Source organism: Gigantopelta aegis, chromosome 14 (assembly GCF_016097555.1).
Source record: "Gigantopelta aegis isolate Gae_Host chromosome 14, Gae_host_genome, whole genome shotgun sequence".
Classification (NCBI taxonomy): domain Eukaryota; kingdom Metazoa; phylum Mollusca; class Gastropoda; order Neomphalida; family Peltospiridae; genus Gigantopelta; species Gigantopelta aegis.
In genome coordinates, this window is record NC_054712.1 from 1048815 (window position 1) to 1067563 (window position 18749).

General features: G+C 35.4%; 1 protein-coding gene and 1 non-coding gene across 2 annotated transcripts; both read right to left on the reverse strand.

The window, feature by feature from the left end:
- Window positions 1-886: 886 nt before the first annotated feature.
- On the reverse strand, window positions 887-17257 carry LOC121389537 (ER membrane protein complex subunit 8-like). Its single transcript, XM_041521203.1, has 5 exons — window positions 17054-17257; window positions 8812-8888; window positions 7887-7956; window positions 6715-6806; window positions 887-3509 (listed from the first exon to the last, which is right to left on the reverse strand). Exons 1-5 carry the CDS (start codon window positions 17255-17257, stop codon window positions 3356-3358), a joined length of 597 nt encoding a protein of 198 aa, XP_041377137.1. The 3' UTR covers window positions 887-3355.
- A 1412-nt stretch (window positions 17258-18669) lies between these two features.
- On the reverse strand, window positions 18670-18742 carry Trnak-uuu. Its single transcript has one exon. It is a non-coding gene; the product is annotated as a tRNA-Lys (tRNA).
- Between the last annotated feature and the right edge of the window lie 7 nt (window positions 18743-18749).

The window sequence follows — 18749 nt, forward strand, 5'->3', positions numbered from 1 at the left end:
AATCTTATAAAATGATTAAATGTATATGAAAGTTGAAAGTCTGTTTACCACTAAACATAGATTAATTAATATTTAAGGATTGTCTTAGTGTTTTCCCTAGCTTATCTCAGAGATGATGGTGCAACACAATGCCTCAACAGTCTAGTGTCATCTTGCCGTAATCAGTGCCATGCTGCACTGAGATTGAAAAGATCCTTTTTCAATAATTAATTCTAAAATTGCCTTGATGAAACACTAAAAAAATGTATTATTAATTAATAAAAATATCTGTTATATATTTTGCCATTCATTTATTAAAGCAAGAACATTAATTACATTTATGTTTATTTCAATTATTTGTTTTGTCTTTAATGCAAAAAAAGTGCCCTGAAAATGCCCCAAAGTGTTGTTTCTACCATGCCTTGCCAAATTTCTAGGGAAAACACTATGTCTGTTATTTCTTTTACATTCAACGGGGTATGAAAAACAACAATCGTCTGCAAACTGTGTGAATTGATCAACGATGCCATTCTCATATAAGTTTGTGGATGACTTTGTTTTTTTAATTTCCAGATGAATGTAAAACAAAAAGCCAACAAACCAACCTTATAACTAAAATTGAAGCATACTTACTAATACTAATACTAAAATTGAAGCATACTTACAATACTAATACTAAAATTGAAGCATACTTACTAATACTAATACTAAAAGTTCATATTTTAACAATTAATAAGACAAAGCACCAATATAAAATGATGTTCCTTAACGATGTAATTTTTATGTTCATCAAGAAATGAACGAACTCGCATTGCTACAGCTGGACCAATGGGATGACGTCATACTGTAATGAATTTAACGGTAATTATGACATAATTATATGTATATGACGACAGCTGACAATACGCACTGTTGTGAATGTTTATTGTACATCTAGTTGTGTTTGTGTTTACATGTATGTTTTGCATCAATACAAAATGACTACCAGTTATTATCGAACACTACTAACAGGACATGCAAATGTTTGAATTAAATATGAATGAGAAATTAACAGAGCTTCAATATATTTACATAAACAATTACATCCTCTTGTTTAATAATAGATATTTACACATGTATCCATAATAATGTACATATTACACAACTTATTTATTAAAAATTAAAATAATAATAATAATTAAAATATTTAAACACCTGGTTTTTTGTATTATTAAAAAAAAATATTGTCGGACACTGCTCTAAAGAAAAGTCTTCTTTAAGGCTGAGTTTCTATAGAAGTTCACTTTTCATGTGTCATGATTTACTCTTCACCATTCACGCATGAACCGAAGAACAAACAAGTCATGTTCAAAGTACAGGCCCTATAGATGTTCACGTGTCACTTTACACTTTTATGTCAGGGGTCACACGTTAATAAAGAAACGAACATGCTTGTTTTTTTGTGACATGAACAGTGAAGTACAGTGAAATGAAAGTACATAATACACAAACTATTGCATTATATTGAACATGTAAATACTGTAATTTCTTCCTGTACGGATTTTGGGTTAATCTTTACACAAATCTTTGATTAATGTTTGGTTGCTAACTGGGTGGAAATGATACGATATGATGAGATTATGGTATGTATGATATGGAAATTATGGTATTTATGATATGGAAATTATGGTATAGTATGCAAAACAAGAGAGACAAATGAACTCGGTCTACGTGAACTTAGTGGACAGCGTCATAAAAGTGAATTGTGAAAGTTTAATCATGACATGTGAAAAGTGAACTTCTATGGAAACCCAGCCTTAGTGGTAATATATTTTTGTTTCCTGAACTACTAAGTACATGGCCAATGGTTAACACTCTAGAATTTATCAAGACTCAAAAAACATTTAAACTATTGCAATCATTTTGTTTTTTATTTATTTTCGTTATTACGATTCTGATTTAATATGGGCCGTTCTAATATTGAGAGTAATATCTTTATATCTGAATAACTGTACAATGCTATAAGATGGAAGAAAAAAATTGTTTGTGAAATTTGTTATCAAAAGTAACATTTTGTTCCGCAGCGTGTAGTGTTTTCCTATGCAAGTTTGAAATTTTTTTCTAAAATGTTAAATACTATTTGCTAATTATTTTTTAAACTGAAAGCAATTGCTACTCGAAATGATGAAAATAAAATGTTCCGTTTCAGAAAGCGTTTTAAATGGCAACTGCCTCTTGCTAGCTGTTAATTTCGAGCCCTGCATGTTTCAGGTCTATAATCAAAAATGTAAGACTGAGAATCAAATCATTGCCACCACGTTACCTTCAACAGCAGCAGGAACTGGGTTCATTACACATATGGTTAAAAATATCTTGGTACAAATCAAAGTGATACGTCCCATTAGAACACTAAGTGGAACGTAACACTTCGTGACGCCATCTAACCCTAACCCTTCGTGACAACCTTATGGGTAATAAATAGGATATTAAACTTGCTGCCATTTGTATCATGTTTATGTTCCTCGTGAAATAGTTTTGTTTGTCACTTACTAAAGCTAAAGATAATTCAAAACAATTTCACTTGGGACATAAACAGGATACAAAATGGAGGCTTGTTTAATATCCTATAAACATGCACTTTCCTACAGACAGGACTGCAAATACCCAGCTTTTTGATATACCAGTCACAGACCTACATGTAGTTATTTAGCCAATGGGTGGTCTGTTAAGAAACACACCGAACACCCCAAACGATTCCCCACTTTCTCTCTTTCCAAGGTTTTTACTTTGTGCGTGCTTCTGTGAACATTTTAGTAAACAAAATGGATTTTATTGTGTGACAAAATCCCTTTTATTTTACTACAAAAAACATTACCCATACAAAACCATGTGGTCACCTCATCTCTCTTTGGTTATTTCCAGTGACAAGACGGACCCAGGTTGGTTGGGACGAGACTGGGTTGTGACAGTAAGCCTACCCAGAACACGTAGCTTGTACTTTGTTCATTCATTGAGCTAACAGTATTAGAGAATTAGGCCCCAGAATACACAGGCAAGTGTCATAGAGATACCCCGATCAATTTCCTTGTAAATGTTCAGTATAGAAACAACACACACACATTCAAGAGATACAGACACTTTCTGTACACCGACCAATTTCTTTGTAAATTTCCAGTAAGACCACACACACTTTGTAAATTTCCCATGCACAACACACACACGTCCTGGAGACACAGAAACGTTATGTACACTGGCCAATTTCTTTCTTAATTTTCAGTACACAACACTCACACACACACATGTCCTAGAAATACAGTGACATTATGTACAGCGCGTGATTTCGTCGTTGAGTACATAACACTCACATACACACACACGTCCTAGAAATACAGTGACATTATGTACATCGCGTGATTTCGTCGTTGACCTCGGGGTTGCGCCAGTCGTGTTTGATGTCATCCAGGTGGTTGTCGTAGTCCAGCAGTTTGCGGAACGCCTCCGACTTGAGCAGCGTGCACGCAGCCATCAGAGTGTCTTCGTCGACGGTGCGCCTGAAACACCAATTTAACAGTGAACTACACATAGGCAAGCAGCAGACATCTGTATTAACAGGACTCGAGTACCCGTGCAAGGTGGAATACAATGATCAATTATAATACAATTGACAATGTAGAACAGTAATTTCAGCAGTAGATAATCAATGATATAAGTTACACAATAATTATATGATAATGCAAGAGTTTCTCTTTTTTAACTGGCCTTCCATCTTTCACAACACTAAACAAATCAACCGGTTTCTAGATGCAATACAATGGCATGATTTGGCATCCATGTTCACCGCTGGAATTAAGATGCATAATGCTATTTAACTTTATTCCTTAATCTCATCATCATCATCTAGTGTAAGTGTCGGGTACTCGGGTCTGAGTCGACTTTGACCCTCAAGTACTCGAGTCCAATATTTTGGAATCATGGAGGCCCTAATTAACTGTGTTCAGGTAGAACTTGGTTTGCACAAACTCATCAAGTTTGGATTATAAAATTGGTTAGACTTATATAAATTAATAAAGGATTTGAATGATAAGAACAATGCACCTATTGTCGTGTTCAACAGGATACACCCTATAGATAGATTGTTAGTTTTTATCTTTGATATCTATTTAATATTGGTTTTATTTTGACATGAAAGCAAACACAAATTCCAAAACCTGTACGGGTATATGAATTCCATTATCAAAACTGTAGGTACAATTAGTTTTTATAATCAATCATCACATCACTTGAGCCCAATAAAAATTTGATCATGATTCAGTCTTTGCCATGAACAAAATCAAAGCAAGCTGTAGATCACTCTTCTCAAATGGTGCTAGGCGAGAAATCACAGGAAGTTTCAAATAAAATGTGTTAAACGTTTATTGCAATGCGGTCAATCTGTGACTCTAAAACGTTTCCAGGTGAGTGTGGAGGAGAATACCACTCCTTACAAACACTGATGTAGGACTGATCACCGGAAAAACTAGCAAATACTAATTTGACTCACTTGTAACAGCAAATCTGATTGGATCTTTACCCAAGTCTGTTGTATGGAATTTGTTAAATAAAAAACAAATTTAGAATTTAGGTAACCCACTTGTTCTTTGTGTAACCCGTCAAGATCGTGTAAATGATGTCTTAAATTTAATGCATATGACAAAGAAATTGTAACAGACCATGGAACACTTGTGTGAACGATACGCTAATGAAACTATCACTGTCGCTCATTATCTGAGGTATGTCATATCTTCGTGTGTAATACGACTTGTGTGAACAATACGCTAATGACACTATCACTCTCGCTCATTATCTGAGGTATGTCATATCTTCGTGTGTAATACGACTTGTGTGAGCTATACGCTAATGAAACTATCACTCTCGCTCATTATCTGAGGTATGTCATATCTTCGTGTGTAATACGACTTGTGTGAACGATACGCTAATGGAACTATCACTCTCGCTAATTATCTGAGGTATGTCATATCTTCGTGTGTAATACGACTTGTGTGAACGATACGCTAATGAAACTATCACTCTCGCTCATTATGCGAGGTATGTCATATCTTCGTGTGTAATACGACTTGTGTGAACGATACGCTAATGAAACTATCACTCTCGCTCATTATCTGACGTATGTCATATCTTCGTGTGTAATACGACTTGTGTGAACGATACGCTAATGAAACTATCACTCTCGCTCATTATCTGACGCATGTCATATCTTCGTGTGAACGATACGCTAATGAAACTATCACTCTCGCTCATTATCTGAGGTATGTCATATCTTCGTATGTAATACGACTTGGGTGAACGATACGCTAATGAAACTATCACTCTCTCATTATGCGAGGTATGTCATATCTTCGTGTGTAATATGACTTGTGTGAACGATACACTAATGAAACTATCAATCTCGCTCATTATCTGACGTATGTCATACCTTCGTGTGTAATACGACTTGTGTGAACGATACGCTAATGAAACTATCACTCGCGCTCATTATCTGAGGTATGTCATATCTTCGTGTGAAATACGACTTGTGTGAACGATACGCTAATGAAACTATCACTCTCGCTCATTATCTGACGTATGTCATATCTTTGTGTGAAATACGACTTGTGTGAACGATACGCTAATGAAACTATCACTCTCACTCATTATCTGACGTATGTCATATCTTCGTGTGAAATACGACTTGTGTGAACGATACGCTAATGAAACTATCACTCTCGCTCATTATGCGAGGTATGTCATATCTTCGTGTGAAATACGACTTGTGTGAACGATACGTTAACGAAACTATCACTCTCGCTCATTATCTGAGGTATGTCATATCTTCGTGTGTAATACGACTTGTGTGAACGATACGCTAATGAAACTATCACTCTCGCTCATTATCTGAGGTATGTCATATCTTCGTGTGTAATATGACTTGTGTGAACGATACGCTAATGAAACTATCACTCTCGCTCATTATCTGACGTATGTCATATCTTCGTGTGTAATACGACTTGTGTGAACGATACGCTAATGAAACTATCACTCTGGCTCATTATGCGAGGTATGTCATATCTTCGTGTGAAATACGACTTGTGTGAACGATACGCTAATGAAACTATCACTCTCACTCATTATGCGAGGTATGTCATATCTTCGTGTGTAATACGACTTGTGTGAATGATACGCTAATGAAACTATCACTCTCGCTCATTATGCGAGGTATGTCATATCTTTGTGTGCAATACGACTTGTGTGAACGATACGCTAATGAAACTATCACTCTCGCTCATTATGCGAGGTATGTCATATCTTTGTGTGTAATACGACTTGTGTGAATGATACGCTAATGAAACTATCACTCTCGCTCATTATGCGAGGTATGTCATATCTTTGTGTGCAATACGACTTGTGTGAACGATACACTAATGAAACTATCACTCTCGCTCATTATGCGAGGTATGTCATATCTTTGTGTGCAATACGACTTGTGTGAACGATACGCTAATGAAACTATCACTCTCGCACATTATGCGAGGTATGTCATATCTTCGTGTGAAATACGACTTGTGTGAGCAATACGCTAATGAAACTATCACTCTTGCTCATTATGCGAGGTATGTCATATCTTCGTGTGAAATACGACTTGTGTGAACGATACGCTAATGAAACTATCACTCTCGCTCATTATGAGAGGTATGTCATATCTTCGTGTGAAATACCTACTTGTTATCGAGCTCCTTCCAGTTGTTTTTCTGCAGTGAGTAAACTTTATAAACTTCTGACACGGCATCTGGACTCACTCGTCTGTTATCTATCTGTGAAATGAGAAGAGAGAAGAACATGTACTTCTAGATCTCCTGGCCCAGATTATTAGCATAGAGCACACATAGGAATTTTAGCAGGGGGTGTGGGGTGGAATCTAGATTGTGTCAAGTGAAGATTAATTAGAGAGGGGTCGAGTCAAGTCACGTTCCCACAGAAAAAGAAAATCTGCTCAAGTGGGGAACAAGTTCAACTCCTCCTCCACCCCCACTTGAGCATTATGAAAATTCTACTCGCAAGTGTAATTTTCACCCACGGATAATTCTGTCACTTTCCAGATGCAGACATTAAAAACAACTGGTGAATTTTACTTTAACTTGGCAAAACAATTTTGAAAACAATTGATGAATTTTATTTTAAGTTGGTGAAATAATTTCATGTGATGATTAATATTTTGTGCTGTAGGCAGCAGTTCTGATTGACAAATCTGTACTCAGTATTAGAGTGAAAACCTAGCGTGCTGAGGGTCGCTGGATCAATTGCCCTTGGTGGACTTGGGTTTCTCCTTGTCCCACCACACTGCTACATCAAAGGTTGTCACACCTACTGACCTGTCTAAGGGAGATCACTGGTCCATATATGTAATATTATATTACAGCAGTATATATAGTATTAGTAGTACGTACAGGTATATCAGGCTTCGTATTACAGCAGTATGTACCAGTATGTACAGATATCTCAGGCTCCATATTACAGCAGTATGTACCAGTATGTACAGATATCTCAGGCTCCATATTACAGCAGTATGTACAGATATCTCAGGCTCCATATTACAGCAGTATGTACAGATATGTCAGGCTCCATATTACAGCAGTATGTACAGATATCTCAGGCTCCATATTACAGCAGTATGTACAGATATGTCAGGCTCCATATTACAGCAGTATGTACAGATATCTCAGGCTCCATATTACAGCAGTATGTACAGATATCTCAGGCTCCATATTACAGCAGTATGTACAGATATCTCAGGCTCCATATTACAGCAGTACGTACAGATATCTCAGGCTCCATATTACAGCAGTATGTACAGATATCTCAGGCTCACTAAATATCAAAGATAATCAAATTACCATAAACAAGCAGGCTTCAGGGAAATTTTGATTAACTTTTCTTCCAATCGTTCTGGCTATGTGGTTTAACCTGCAAAAACAAACATCAAGAAACAATGGACAATTTTACGACTATAAAACACAGGTTTGTTTTTTCCTTTTTTATGGAACTTTCTTTTCCTTACAGTCTTGATTTGTATCAAATAAAATCATTAATGCATGCACGTAGTAATTAAAAAGCTGAGAGGAAAATAATTAAAATTATATTAATAATTTGTACACATTTATATAAATTATTTAAATTATTGAATTACATAAATTGTAATAGATTTAAAGATATAAATTATTATCAAATAGGCAATTATAGATACATGTATGTACTGTGACATGTATGCTAATCACAGAGTACACACATATGCATACACACACACACAAACATATATCGGTACAATATAAGTTATAATAACAATATAATTAGTTTATAGATCTGTGTGTGTGTGTGTGTGTGTGCACATGTGTTCAAAATAAGGACTTATCCATTTGTCCTGACAAGTGATAAAGCTTAGTGGTTGTCCCATGGACAAGTAAAAGTTATAATGCTGTTTCATTTTGAGCAGTCAAAACCATTGTCCTTGCTCTTGAATAAAACTGACAACTTATCTGGACAAGTAGATTTGTAGATGTACTTGTCTGGTGAAATTCTGCGTATATATATATATATATATAAACATAGCTTCTAAATTTGTTATTTGGCACATAAAAAAACTAGAAGTAGGCGCCACCTGGCTCCTGACAGAAACGTTAACATAGAGGGCTGTTGTACATGTGACTGGTGGGAATCTCGTAGTCTGGATGTTAAACATGTGACTGGTGGGAATCTCGTAGTCTGAATGTTAAACATGTGACTGGTGGGAATCTCGTAGTCTGAACGTTAAACATGACTTACTGAAGATCATCGTAATTTTCATTGGCTTGATAGTACCCTCCTATAACGTAGCCTTTACTGCGACAAAATGCATCAATCTGAAATAAACAAAGAATATACAGAGACTATTTCACGGGTTTTTTCAAATACAATTTTTATGTCAACGAGTAATGACTGTGAAAACCATATTTTCATGAATTGCGAAGCAATGAATGAAAATATGGTTTTCACACATCACGAGTATATTTATTATATACAGCTTTCCTAATTTTTGACAATATCTTTCGCTTTTTGTTTATATCTTTTACTTATCCTATCGAAAAGACGTAACGCCATGATATATTTCTTCCTATGGAACTTTTCCACAAAATGTACTTGACCATAGACATTTTAAAATAAATTTGAATAAAAGTTATCTTTATTTAATTATTAAATTAACATTTATTTAATAATACTGCTGTGCAAAAATACCTGACAAAGTGATCCTCCAAAAACAAAATGAATCGAACACCGTTAAATTGTTATACTTATACTCAATGACACAACACTGTGTCGTCATTATGTACATGTAGCTTCGTATTCAATCTGTTTTAGATATTATATCGTAATTGCACTTCATATCCCTTTTTTTTTTTTTGTTTTTTACAGGTACAGTTGTTTAAATTACATTTTTATTTCAAATACGATCAGATGGATTGATCATCATCAAAATTAAATACGAAGAAACAAGTGGAAAGGAGATAATTTAATCATGCACTTTTACAAAAAAGTAAATATGATTTCTATATTTTCACTGTAGGTAAAATACAGTGAAAATATGACTTTTCACCAGATATCACTTTTATGGTTTCCATAGATCTACATATTTCATTGCTATGTATACAATCAAATTATATATACCAGTCAATGTACACACATCTCGAGTAGCATAATGGTGCTTCCCACTTTTCCCTCTTTGCCCATAAAAAAAACTTACAACCAAATACTAAGGGTGCAACAATCAAATCTCGTTCACAATATTCGCCATGGTTTGATGCACTATTTTTCAATTTGCACACAGCACTTTACTGTAGTGTACATCAGTGTTTACACGCAGGCAGATATTTTTTTTCTTCAAAATCTTGATTAGCGGTATCAACTGAAAATTGATTAGCAACTACTGGTTAATGTTTTAAAATTGTGTAGTGATCTCTGATACTTGCGTAGCAAATCGCGATGTGATACTTTCAAACAAAATGTCCCTGACATGTACCTTTTCATTTTAGTACTTAATAAAATGTATGAAATGTTTTCCATATAATCACTTGTTGTTTTTGTTTACTGTAAAACATTCCAATGTTTAAGTAAATGTAGTAAGAGTATGTCATTTTGTTACCCTCTCCCGAAAACCGTACTATGTAGTTATGGAAGTAAATCACATTACTTTTAACTAAATTAATCAGACCAGTCTATTTATAAATGTATTTATTAGCAGAATTGATTCGGATACAATAGTTACATGTATCATGTAATGATGTAGAAGTCTTGTTTATAAATATAATATATATGTTTATATTATAATTTATTAAAAAAGAGCCCCCTAAACAAATATGTTGTTACGTCAACCGTCTACAATGTGCGGCTTTGTTCATAAAATGTCCCATTTTAGAATAGGATGGTTTTCGAGCTAAGATGTTTTTCAACAACTCCTTCTAAGTATTTGACGTAATTAATCTGACATCATGATGAGTGTGTTATTTACTGGTAACCTTAGCGCATGTCATGACGTTATTAGATTACGTCAAATCGACCCACCCCTCTTAAAAAGTATTCCACAAACAAGCAAAATGGTAGACGGTAGAAAACTGCATGTATTTTGCCCTATATGCAATCTCAGTGAAGTCAATACTGGTGAAATTATTAGTCTCATATGTGGAATCTGTGTAACTGTAATCGTTGTTTCATGATTTGTGTCCAGACAAACGTTTGGGGAAATCTAACGGTAAATAAAGGTAGGAGAGTAATTTATCGTAGTTGTTAACAATTTGGTTCAGACTTTAGCAATAATACCAGCGTACAAAATAAGCACTTGTCTAGTTTGTATTGACAAGTGAAAATTTACTCGGACAAGCATATTTTACCTTAGCGGTTATCCGGCGGACAAGTAAAAATTAATTTGTTTAAAAACGGTATCATAATTTTTAGCAATGGTTGCACTTAGAAAAACAAAAAACGAAATCAGCAGTGTCTCATTGCAAAATGTTATACAAATATTGTGGTTTGAGAGTTATATAAACATGGTCTTGATAACACAATAAGTCTTAGCTCGTGAATATTCGGAATACCTTGGAGCTGCGATTGAGTTCCGAATTCTCCACTCGGAACGTCTCAGCTGATATAAATAATTTATTTGATCAACAAATTATATTAGATACCATTTGTATTTGAAAACAATTTTATTTTTTATCTTGTTTTGTTGTTTAAGTTTAAAACAAAATAGTTGTCTCTTTACAAGTCGGTTTTTCTTCGATTTATGTGAATTACTGATTACATCATCGGTAATGTGTTAAAACGAAAACCTGTTCTAAAGACAGATTAATCTACGATTAAAACGACATATTAGCTAACATTCATCATCTTATTATTTAGGTGTAAGTTATATAAAATTTACATATATCTCTGAAGTGAATTTTATTAAATAATTTACTTAAAAGTACTGGTGGATGACAAAACAAAATTATGATCGATCAACAAACCCGTGGAAAGGCGGGATAAGCCCGATCACGTGGTTTCTTGTGTTATCAGAACAAGTCTGGAAATAACGGGTCCTTTCTGTATAAATAAAAGTTAAAATATGGCTTGTCTCCCCACCATAGAGGTTGTTACCATCTCCCACTCTAGATCTATCGTTCATACGGGCCTACATATGGGTCTAGTCATGGACTTTGCCCGGTACAAATGTGTCATATGCCAAGCTTTGATAAACAGAAACTTAATTAATATTAAGAGTAAGTATTTTTGTGTTGAAGCAGTGCGATGTAGTAAGTTTTAAAATGCATATTTAAAGGGTTTTTTGTTTTTGTTTTTACCATATCATGCACGTGCTTATACTTGAACTGTTACTAGAACACCTTCAAGTTTTCAGTAGAAAAGATTTTACCATGTCTATTAACAGACCCGAGGAAGCCCTATGCATTGTGAATGGCTCAACGACCAATGCATCCATTAAATGAATGATTTGGTCCATCCTTCTAAACTGAACAGTAGACGAATCATCTAGTTCTATTGTGTTTATTTAATGTAAATTGTACGTCTGAAACCATATGGTTCCGCAGGTAGCAGTCCTCATTTATGGCAGAATATTACCTTGGATGAGTCTCTGAGTTAGTTTAATAGTTGTTACCAAGGTACCTTCACTTCAGCTTGTGTTGCATTTTTGACAAATGTCAATTAAACAACCAAGGTTAAATAGAAACTTTATTTTAAAGTAAGTAAAGTACACCTTATTTTTTATTCACTATATTTATCACTAGCTTTGTTATTATAAAGTTATTTGAGTTGCGAACGTGATTTAAATTTGTTTACATCTCGTAGGCCTTTCCGCACTGACCGGACAATCATGAATTTTATGTTTTAGTTGTTAAGTTTTTAAACGTGTCTTTAACAAAGTAAATTCTTCGGCTTGGACTCGTGGACAGATTTTCAACTTGTTTGATGGTAAAAATGCACCCCCACCTCCCCAGTTAAGTGCTTATAAGTTGCAGAATTTTACCCACATTTGATTGTGGTTTTTATTTGACAGTTTTATTACTTTTTCCTTATTTAATAGTAAACAGAATACAGCAATTAGTTTTATGTCAATCCCCCTGTAAACTGGATTCCCATCGAACTTACTTGGGCCCATTTTTGCACATGGGGTAGGCTACTGTTTAGAGATTCACTGCATCATGTAAACTTGTACGTAGGGCCTACTAGTATATATGTAGGGAAAATTTTGTTTTCAAAATCTTGATTAGCGATATTTGTACTCAACTAAAAATTGATTAGCAACTACTGTTTAATGTTTTAAAATTGTGTAGCGAAAGGTGACATGATACTGAACAAAATGTTCCCTGATATGTAACAGTACATAGGCAATTCCACTGTGACTGACGTTACATTCAGAGAGGTTGGAGGTCATATCCAGTGGTGTGGCTATCAAACCTGTACCTCCTAGTTCTTTATATTTTGCATCAAGCATACTGGGGTCCAAGTCTATTTGGTGACATTAAAAAATGTTTCATATTCTTTTGTATCGCTGAATGGGGATGAAAAATATTTGCGTGACTGACGTTACACGAAAAAAAACAGATAAAAAATTACGTCAACTTTATTTTAAATTTGTCTTCAAACCGTGAAATGTTAACAAATGTTTCTGTCCTAGGTAACATGGCAACATGAAACTACATTTCTAGAAACCATTACTAAATTGGAAAACCACAACATTAAAAGAATGATTACATAACTGACGTTACAGTTTGTCCAGAACACTTCAATGTTTTATAATTGGATTTGTACTAATATAATGAGGTGAAATGCCCACCATTTCAATTACATACATCTTTTACAACAAGTTAGAGGTAATAAGCAGGTTTGTCTTGTTTGTGGTAGCTGCAAGCTAGTTTCATTACAGATGCACAACTAATGGTGGTGTGAAAATTTCAAAATGGAGCTTCATTTAAAACATGGTACACATTAGTTTTCATCCTGGGGAACAAGACAATTTAACACTGAAAGTTAAACATGACAAAAAAGTTGAAAACACAAGTGCATTAATTAGGATAATTACAGAATAGTCACTTGACAGTGTGTGACTGACGTTACTGTGACTGATGTTACAGTTGAATATTAATTCAGTAACTGGAAAAGTGTTACCAATTTCGATATATGTAAGTATTTCACAGTTCATTCATAACAGAAGCATGCCATTAGACATATTAGAAGTCTTGCATTAGTTCCAATGTTACGTTAAAACTATATTGAAAACATTTTCAAAGTTACATTGCTCACTAGCGAATGATATGTACCACTGCCATCCGCCAATTAATCAAAATCAAGGAAAGTGGCACCCCTATGATTTCTGGCATTGATCATCACTGGAGGTTGCAGCTTCTTCTTCATTTGATACTTGTGATAGAAAATTTGATCCTCCTTGGATCGCCATTGCCATGAGGCACCAACTTTTTTCACAACAGAGACCTCAAAGTTATTGTTCTGAATATTCTTGACTACTCCAGGGAAGAGTTCACCATCGTATTCGACAGCCCACCAATCATCTATTGCAATTGGTGCCTCCATCGCTTCAGCATGTTGAGCAGGTATTTCGATCACATCTGTCTTGTCGGAAGAATTGGCAACATCATTAGTCAAGAGTGAATGTCTCAACCTTGCCCTGTTTAACACGGAGGTGGTGGAACCGAGCTATACCTTTGATGGCCGGGGCATCAGCAAACACCTCATTCAACTTGAGGGAATTATTACGCCATTCAATGTCTGTTGTCGACAGTTCTGTAACTATTATGCTTGGCATATCCTTTGCTGCCTCGGCGAAGGAAGGAGCATTAGTTTCTTTGCTTCAATTGCTGATATCAGAAAGTACTGTGCATTGTGGGAGAAAAATCATGAATATTCATGTGTAAGGAACGTTTTACCTTATTTAGAATACAATAGGCCTCCTATAGGGGGGTCAATCTATTGACCAATAGTTTAGCCTAACTGGAGAAGAAAAAACAGTGTGAATGGCGACTTTTGGTGGCTATTTTTGCAGAATGTTTTTACTATTTCAGTTTGTTTACTCGTTGTTTGAACCAATAGTGTATGCTTTTTATTAAGTTTAATTTAAAATGTGAGGAAATCTAGGGAAAGGGTTAAAGATATGTAGAAAGAATTCAGTAAGACCTAGTTATAGCTCACTGGTTGAAAAGTGACTGACGTTACAGCTCCTGTTTTCCCGTGACTGACGTTACATGTGACTGACGTTACCAATTTTATTCCACTCTCACGCTACATTCATATAATATCAAGGACTGATGGGATGTTTTTAAGGTTTGCCTTGGCAAGCAGTAAGAAAATTATGAATGACATGTTGGAATACCCTCAGATTTTTTTTTCTACACAAAAAATGTTACTCTTTTGTGACTGACGTTACAGTGGCAAAACATTTTTCTATGAATTATATTTCAGTCTCTATGCTTTTTGTTGACTGTTTCTAACTATTTGGTGTTTGAGAGTCAGGGTAGTGACATTACAAATCTAATGAAATATGCAGAATATTGCTTTACATTCAGGGAATATAGATAGGCCTAATTTACCCATATTTTTGTCAACTTTTAAACTTAAAATATGAAATGTTTGCCAGTGGCGTGTAGTACAAAAAGAAAACTTGTTTTAGGGAAAACTATTTTGTTAGTTAAATTGGGTAATTAATCTATAGATTTCAATCATTTATTTCATTAAATTATGAAGATTATTTTTTGGCATCAAGTCCTAGCTCTCCAATATATGGAATTGCCCACATGAATAATAACAAAGGACAACAGTAACATTATTTAACATTTGGCGACAGGCACATTTTCATTTATAACAGGTCATTTCGTCAAGCACCGCTAAACTATAAACATTACTAGTTCCAAACCTTCAGCTAAAAGTGAAAGTTGAAAACCATGGCAGTGATGTGTTTTGAATGGAATGTGCTCGAGAACAATTCAACTGGTTTTCATTGCTGAAGTTGGTTTAAAAAGAAAAGGTAAAAGGGGTTTAACTTTTCCTTCTGCATCCACCTCCTGCCCTACATAGATGGACAAGCAGATTTTGTGGTATACTTGTCCAGCGGACAAGTGAATTTGTTTTCTTATTTCTATCACTATAATCACTGAATATATAATAATATATACAGTGCTGTCCGGTGTATCGGCGCACCTAAGCTTTCAAGGACTATTGTCTATGTGAACATTGTAAAATATTTAATAAAATGCGTCTCTCACCAATGAAGAAGTGCATAATCTGAAATACACTACAAACTGTTTTATGTCTGTAGTAAATAAACATTTTCAAATGGTGCATAAATATAGACACCCCCTTGTATCCAAAACGATTTGCATGTCCGGTGATTCGGCGCAGTAGATGTAGATCATTGGCCCCGCTATTTATAAACCACCCATGACCTCACTTTTAGCCCATAAACGCTACACTATTGTCCCAGAATTATTTTAGTACTTTTTTGTGTTGTCTTGTTAAAACTATTACTATGAAAATGAACGATCACATATGACCCATCTCATGATCAGTTTCGGAATCGTTTTCTTGAGTGGCACAGTACTGCAGATGCATACATGTTCATTGTCATGCATGGCTAAGATGCCTACATGGATTTTATTTTTCTCGGGTAGATTATGCACGTATCACTTTTATTTTTTATAACAATGTGACAATTGTGAACTGGAATGACTGTCAATTAAGGTGTAAAATTTTCGTTTTGTTTGTATTTGCCTGTGTTTTCTTTTTCGGTTTAAAACAAAAATAATTACATTTAGACTGTTTTCTATAATTTTTTAAATGTGGGAAAGGTGGTTTTAGACTGGTTTTAACATTCTTAATATCAATAAGGATGACCTACTTCGCATTTATAAACACCAAAACAGGTGAATGATTTATTTTGAAATTATTATATAGTTATTGATAATTCAAAAAAAAAAATTAATTGCACCCTTAACAATAAATATGTTGATACTTGATTAACCATTGAAAAAGGAATTTAACTTTAGTTCGTTAAAAACTCCGACAACATGACAACTTCCTAAGCATACTCAAGCAAAATACCAAGTGCGCCGAATCACCGGACGCACCGATACACCGGACACGGTTGTACTGTACACATGAACAAAATACAATGTAGGCCTAATTGATATTTTGTTAGAAAATAACTGGGATTTTGCAATATTTAAAGCATTAGATAATTTGGCAAATTTTCCTGCTCATCCAGAGTTAGGCCCGTACTATGAAAGTGATGTTGATGTATCGGACAAGATATTGCACCTTTAAAATAATCAGAAATTAGCCTCTCCACTACCTACGCTTATAAGCATAATAAAATAAATACAAATTGATGGTGTGGGGTGGAAAATTTTGTCCTGGTAATTAAACCATTAATTACACCGTAAAATATATAACAATATAATAAACAAATATTTAAAAGATAAACGCAGAGAGCACGAATGCGATGCCATTCATCATTTTGATTTTATACCTGAAGCAAGGCGACTTCAAGCATGGGCGCCAGACCAAGCGTTATATGGAAAAGCGGAATACAGTCTACGATTTTGAGACTCTTGTGTTCTTTGCCTTTTGTGTCTTCTGCTAGAAGGACTCCATTGACCGCACAGTGAGGATACTTGGCTGCGTGGAGAAGTAATTTACAATATGCCCGCATGCTCACCGACAACTCCGCCATTTTGTGTAACAGATTTCGCTTCCGGGTCAAAAATGTCCAATAACCGGAATGACCCACAAATATGACTTTCTGTTAACTCGCCCCAACTCCAACTCACCCCTGTGTGCAAGTCTGATGTAGCCTAAGTGAAACTCCGATGGACTGATGCGTAGTCGGTTTAGGGTCGATCCCCGTCGCTGAGCTCATTTCAATCTGGATTTGTTTTTTTAATCAGTTAAAGTTTGTTTTGTTTAACGACACTACTAGAGCACATTGATTTATTAATCATCGGCTATTGGATGTCAAACATTTGGTAATTTTGACATATAGTCTTAGACAGGAACCCCGCTATATTTTTTTCCATTAACAGCAAGGGATTTTTTATATATATATGCTAAATCCCACTGACAGGATATCACACACCACGGCCTTTGATATACCAGTCGTGGTGCGCTGGCTGGAACGAGAAATAGACCGATGGGCTCACCGACGGGGATCGATCCCACACCGACCGTTCATGAGCGCTTTACCACTGGGCTCCGCCCCCCCCCATCCCTCCACCCCATCTCCGACAGTTGTCAATGATGTAGCTTCATCCGACGCCATATAACCGTAAATAAAATGTGATGAGTGCGTCGTTAAGTAAAACATTTCCTTTCTTCCTTATAATTCTCCAGTTTTCCTTTTCTCAACCTGCACACACTGCGGCATCTTCCTAAGTCTGTGTTTTTTTATTCACTGCCCCACAAACAGGACAGCACATACACCATCGTGGGGCAATGAAAGATATATGTACAATGTTTCTGGAGAACAATGTGTGTGTGTGTGTGTGTGTGTGTGTGTGTGTGTGTTAATAATAATACGAAAGCGCCGACGGGACTCAAACACTAGTCCCTCATAATAAAACCCTGATGCTCTACCGACTAGGGGTGGGACATAGCCAGTGGTAAAGCGCTCACCTGATGCGTGGTCGGTCTAAGATCGATCCCCGTCGGTGGGCCCATGAGCTATTTCTCGTTCCATCCAGTGCACAACGACTGGTATATCAAAGGCCGTGGCATGTGCTCTCCTCTCTGTGGGATAGTGGATATAAAATATGCCTTGCTACTAATGGAAAAACGTAGCGGGTTTCCTCTTTAGCTAAGACTAAAATGTCAAAATTACCAAATGTTTAACATCCAATAGCCGATGATTAACAAATCAGTGTGCTCTAATGGTGTCGTTAAAACAAACGACTGAGCTACACGGGATCCGCAAACTAATTTTGCAACATACCATCTCATATAAAATATCCTAACACTGGCCTAATCTTGTTTAAGTGGTAAAATATTCATAAATGTGTAGTTCTAATTTACAGTAAAATACCTAGTATTTATAAAATGAGAGAAAAAAAAAAACCTAAAAAGGTAACATAAATAAAATAAAAATGTGAGCGCCCACGTAGGGACTCGAACCCTAGACCCTCAGATTAAAAGTCTGATGCTCTACCGACTGAGCTACGCGGGCTGACGAC